Consider the following 5,963-nt stretch of genomic DNA (forward strand, 5'->3'; position numbering starts at 1 on the left):
ATTTATCATCTGTCCTACATTATAAGTAAAGGAAGGAGGAAGCATGTATAATAAACTTGTAGGTTTCTTATTAACTAATCTATTTTGTTTTATACCATGCATTAAATAAATATATTATGTAAAAGTTTTTGAGTAAAGACTACTACTGTAAACCTGATTTCACCTCAGCATCAATTAAGGTTACCGTATGTATTTCTAATTTAATCTTTCATAAAAACGTAAATGGTTTAGGGCCGTGCGATTTACTAGTAAAATTGCCTCGTATGCTGCATTTTGGTCCTCATCCCTCTCTTGCACTGCATTTCTCTTGGATGGATGTCGCCACGATAACTTAATGGTTGTGAAATCCATCTTCTGAAGCCTCATTAGCCTCCCCCAGGTGCTAACAAAGGCAAACATCATCATTTTTAGACCACATTCAGGGTGGTCAGTTGGTTCTCTGCTTACTTGGTTAAAAAGCTGCATCCAAAAAACTGTACAGTATGACGCACATAAGACACATACTTACTGATATGTGTTTGAGCTCTATATGCTCAAAGTAATAACTAATTACTTAATTAGTTATTAAAGAACTTACTTAAAGAAGTCCAGACGCTTTTCTTTGCAAGCTCCTTTGACAACTAATAAAACACTTGAATTTCACTCACCTGAACTGAAGCACGAACCTCTGGGATGGTTATTAGATATCAGAATATTAGTCACACAATCCATTAAAACGTCTCCAAAACACACCAACTGACCACTTAGATTGACAGGTGAGCCTTATTTGTGTAATACTATCTAATATTTAGTTAATATTTATCTAATAGATAGCTTTACCCACCTTGAGAAAACTTTCTTCTGATTGGCTGCCCCTCACAAATACAAGATTAGAATGGCAGGAGAGTGGGGCTTATGTGCTCAACCCTAAAAGCTATTTAGCTGACCAATTAACATGAAGATTATCCACCGTTTTTGACAACATGTAGAGCAAAAACTAGAAAAAAAATATCAGAAACAAAAATTGAAAGAGCACACAGCTTGACAGAAAGACATTTATTTATCACAACAGAAGTAACAAAGTTTTTTTTTTTTAAGTAAAATAAAACGAAACATGAATCATTGAAAAATCACGATCTCCAAACCAAAGGAAAACAAGTTGTTTTGGTGCTTTCTTTTCTTTCTGTAAAACACATTAGTTGTTATCTCCTCACTCTAACAGGTCGAGGAGGGGACTGAAGGTGACTACTGATGGCAGTGGAAACCAACAGTCAGAGTTAGCACAAAGAGTGAAGCTACAACAAAGTCGCTCTAATGTTTGGCTGCCATTAGAGCACTGACATCAGTAGAACAAGGTGTTCTAGTCACTTCTCTGGCCACAGGCGTATAAAATAAGCCACGTAGGCATTCAGACCTCTTCTACAAACTTTTGTTAAACAACGAGTCGCTTTCAGGAGCTCATTGAATTCCAGTGTGGTGCCATGATAGGATGCCATCTTGCAACAAATCCAGTTGTGAAATGTTGTTGTTACTAAATATTCCACAATCAGCTGTTAGTGGCATTATAACAAAGTGGAAGCGATCGGGAATGCAGCTATAAAGTGATAGGTTGTGTAAAATCACAGGGTAGGGTCAGCGGATGCCGAGCTTCATAGTGTGCAGAGTCTCCAACTTTCTGCAGAGTCAATCGCAACAGACCTCCAAACTTCAGGTCTTACGATTAGCTCAAGAACAGTGCACAGGGAGCTTCATGGGATGGGCTTTACACAACCAAGCAGCTGCATCCAAGCCTCACATCAACAAAGACAATGCAAAACATCACATGCAGTGGTTTAAAGCATGCCACCGCTGGACTCTTGAGCAGTGGATAGATGATTTGTGGAGTGACAAATCATACTTCTCCATCTGGCAATCCAGTGGATGAGTCTGGTTTAAAGGTTGCCAGGGGAACGGTACTTGTCTGACTGCATTGGACTTACTGTAAAGTTTGGTGTAGAGGGGATTATTGTGTGGGATTGTTGTTCTGGAGTAGAGCTTGGTCGCTCCAGTAAGAGGAATTGTTACTGCTTCAGCATACCAAGACATTTTGGAGAACTCCATGCTGCCAACTTTGTGTGAACAGTTTGAGGATGGCCTCTTCCTGTTCCTCTACAAGACAGCACAAAGCAAGGTCTATAAAGACATGGATGAGCGACTGTGGTAAGGAAGAACTTTTGAACAGAACATCTTTAGGATGAATTAGAGCAGAGACTGCAAACCAGGCCTTCTCATCTCAGTGTTTGATCTCACAACTGTGCTTCTGGAAGAACAGTCAAGAATTCCCATAAACACACTCCAAAACTTTGTGGAAAGTCTTCCTAGAAGAATTATAGCTGTTATAACTGAAAAAGTTGACCCTACATTATATTAAATCCTGTGGATTAAAAATGGGGTGTCACTCAAGTTCATGTGCGTTTGGAGGCAGACGAATAAATACTTTTGGCAATAAAGTGTAATTTGGGAGAAAAGCCTGAACAGATGTCTGAGAGATTTCAGGTGGTTCTCGGTTTTACTCAGCAAAGCCCAGGAAACAAAACAAATACTTCATCTGTACATCTACTGATTTACTGAAGAGTGTAATAGATAATCCGAGACACTCAGTTAGACTTCGTGTAGTGAAACTATGAATCTGATCAGTTACACATTCGGCGAAGAGGTTAGACCAACATAATCTGTAACCACAGCTATCAACACTATACATAAATACTTGATGAACGCCTTTCCTCACATACCATCCTTCCACTCATGCACTTACACAAGACTGTGACACAAACTATCAGGAACATCCCAAACTGGCAGCACACCCCCATTGCAATCCACATCCAACAGGAGAGTCCCAGTGGGCAATCGTCGGCAGTACCTGAATGCAACACAGAGAAAGAGAAAGTGAGAATGACAAGAATGAGTTACACATTCAGCAAAGGATCAAAGGATCAAATCTGCAGACATTTTCAAAAGCTGGACGCACATGTTGTACATGTTGTACATGTTGTACATGTTGTCTTCTGAACACTCGTTACAAATAATGTGATGTTCTTTCGGGTGGATGGTTGAGTTGTTGAAGTTGGAGGCTCTGAAGAACAAAAACACAAATCTTTATGTTTCTTTTGACCACATATGTACACATGGGCCTTCATTCCATGCACGCGTGTATTAGCCTTTATGGTAATACTCTTACTCAGTTGTTTGCCATCACAGGTGATGATACACTCCCAGGTCCCATTATGTGAGCTTGTTACAGATTTGAGTTGAACTGTTGATGGCCATTCAGGTGAATCAGCATTTGGGCTCTTCCACTTCACTTCACAACCTTTTAGCAGATGTTTCACCTCACAGTGGAGCGTTGCCTCATCACACAGTTTGAGAACAGCAGAGGGAGTCACAGAGACCGAAACTGAGAAGGACGGAGGTGAGGATACAGTGAGAATCAGAAAGAGAAAGGGGAGTCATTAGACACATGGCACAGCTTTATAACATGAGAGAAAGAGTTAAGAAAAAACAAAACGGCATATTACACTGCATGTTAATAGACAAATAACCATTTCACACACTTGTCAGAATGTTATGGATATAAAACCACCAAAAATTTAACAGTGACAGGATCACAGGAAGTAGTTGGTGAAGATAGGATCAGGCTTGGACTATTCATTACATCAGAAACTGATTCTTATTTTTGCATTTCAAACAATTGAAGGCCAGACTGTAAAGTTTGTTGGTTATACAGACAAGACTGCCACATAGAAACACACCATAGGTTTTTCTCTAAGCAGCAGTTTACTGAAAACAAATACAAGAGAAAATAAGGACACTTTTATGTTAAAGCTCTTATATTATAGTTACAGAACCATTAGTCACATTGAAAAAATTCCCCTCATTTCACAGCAGTGATGTTTTTATTAAACCCATCACTGCTCCATTAAATGTGAACATTTATTTGTAAATGTATATTTTCCAGGGTCTGCTGTTTACCTGAGAACACAAGAAGTGAATGTTCATGACGTGTCCAATCTGCCGAACATGTGAACTGTCCAGCATCTGTTTCTCTCACACTGGAGATTTCCAGGTTCGTCTGTCTCACGACTGACCTCTGTGCAAGTTCAACACTGCCTAACACAGAAAATAAAAATATGTTCTAATATAATGTAATCATCATATACTGATGTTAACTATTTCAAGATAATCAAAGACCTTTGCGAGGGAAGCCTCTCTGATAAATACTATGAAGAAAGTCATTTCCATGATGCCATGTCAGAGAGTTTCTGTAGCTGTTGACTCCACAGTTCAATGTGACTTTACCCCCAACATTTGCAAGGAAAACTTCCCCTGCTGCAGAGAGTGCACCCAGCACTGAGAAGAAGGCAAATAAATTAAATAAATACTCATCTTGTGTTAATGAGTATTTAAAGGAGGATATAACAAATGTCTCTACATGGAGACAAAACCAGTCATATTCTCTGTGTGTCGTCATAAACCTGTAGTGACATTAAAGAACCTGAGATCAGATTATAAATTATTTTTTAATTAGATTAAACATGAGGTCACACACCATCTACAACATGTGTGTGCAGTATTTTAAAGGATTATTCACAATATTGTCTTCACAAGTATATTCACTCACCAAACACAAACAACACAATCACCTTCATTCTGAAAGTCGACCTGAGGATTTAAAATAAAACACAAATGAACATTACTGTTAACACGACATCATAACAAGAAAACTAATTAAACGTGAACACTTTCATTTCACACACAGCCACAGAGAGATTCTTCTTCACATGAACACTTTACAGAGAAACCACCAAGCCCTCGCTCTGTTTCCGTCCTCTCTCTGTGTCGTATGTCAAAAACAATAAAACTCAGCGTTGGACTTAAAAAGTGAAAAACAGTCAAACATTTCTTGTGGCTCTTTAATTTAATCTCACCAACAGCTCATGTGAAGGTGTTTCCTGTAAAGCTGCTGTAACTTTATCTGACTGCTCATCAGAAATGAGAAGTTTTAAAGAAGAAAAATAAAAACTTATTTCCTCTGGACCGACTTAAATAAATTCTCCTAAAAAAACAGCTCAACTGAGATCATTATACGTCCAATTAAATAGCGTCAAAATGAAAATTAACACTTATTAAGAATTTGCTGCCACCAAAAAGGTGCTTTTATTGGAGTTTCAAACTTAAATCTGTGAGTCCAAATTGACAAATTAAATCAGTTTTAACTTCGACTCCGTACAAACAACAATTTCTGAAACACTTAAAACATTTTGTATTTGCTCTTAAACTGGTCCCTCTGCACTAACTTTGAACTCCATTACGGAGCAAACAGAAAGTTTCTAGGATGGTCATGTTAAATCCTTTGTATTTATTTTGAAATATAAAACCAAAATTTAAAATCTAGGTTGAGCTCTTACCTTAATTTTGAACAGATTCTGTGTCTTTTAGTTCAGTTTTTGAAGCTAAAATCGTTTTTCTTCCTCTCTGTGCTTCACTTCACTGAAAACAAGCGCTCAAGGATGCAAAAGTGTAGAAGGTGGAAGACCACTGCAAACCCCAGATCTTTGTAGGTTTGCTACTCAGGTCTGCACTTTCCTGCAATCTAGGCCTGGCATTTTCTACTCAGTGCAGTTCTTACAAAAATCTGAAGAAAGTTCTGTCTTAAAACAGGCTCAACTGCACACACTCAGTTAGACTACTCTCATGGATCAATTGTCACAATGTGATCACAATGATTCCTGTTACAAAGAAGTGAAAATAACTTGGAACTAAACAGGGAAGTCATAATAGGAAGAACAGAAAGAACACAGAGTTTTATGTAACTTTATCCGACTTCTCATCAGAAATGAGAAGTCTTTAAGAAGCAAAATAGAAATTTGTCTCCACTGAACTGACTCCATCATGGAAATTTCTTTAAACACAGTTTTACAAATTTTCCTTAATTGAGTTTTTTTTTT

General features: G+C 38.0%; 1 protein-coding gene across 5 annotated transcripts in view; it reads right to left on the reverse strand.

Moving 5' to 3' along the window:
- Positions 1-1,045: 1,045 nt before the first annotated feature.
- LOC102214407 (T-cell surface glycoprotein CD4-like) overlaps positions 1,046-5,963 on the reverse strand; it is a 5,530-nt gene continuing 612 nt past the window's right edge. Inside the window, exons 1-7 of one of the 5 annotated variants that reach the window (XM_013910567.1) lie at positions 5,424-5,900; positions 4,637-4,677; positions 4,207-4,365; positions 3,988-4,125; positions 3,197-3,412; positions 2,987-3,091; positions 1,046-2,878 (exon numbers count right to left, since the gene is read on the reverse strand). In XM_013910567.1, the coding sequence (XP_013766021.1) occupies positions 2,712-2,878; positions 2,987-3,091; positions 3,197-3,412; positions 3,988-4,125; positions 4,207-4,365; positions 4,637-4,664 (813 nt within the window). In that variant the 5' untranslated portion in view covers positions 4,665-4,677; positions 5,424-5,900 and the 3' untranslated portion in view covers positions 1,046-2,711. The other 4 variants (XM_013910565.1, XM_013910566.1, XM_013910564.1 and 1 more) reach the window with 4 other exon arrangements.

This window comes from Pundamilia nyererei, unplaced genomic scaffold (assembly GCF_000239375.1).
Source record: "Pundamilia nyererei isolate P.nyererei 1_Seehausen unplaced genomic scaffold, PunNye1.0 scaffold00045, whole genome shotgun sequence".
NCBI classification, from domain to species: domain Eukaryota; kingdom Metazoa; phylum Chordata; class Actinopteri; order Cichliformes; family Cichlidae; genus Pundamilia; species Pundamilia nyererei.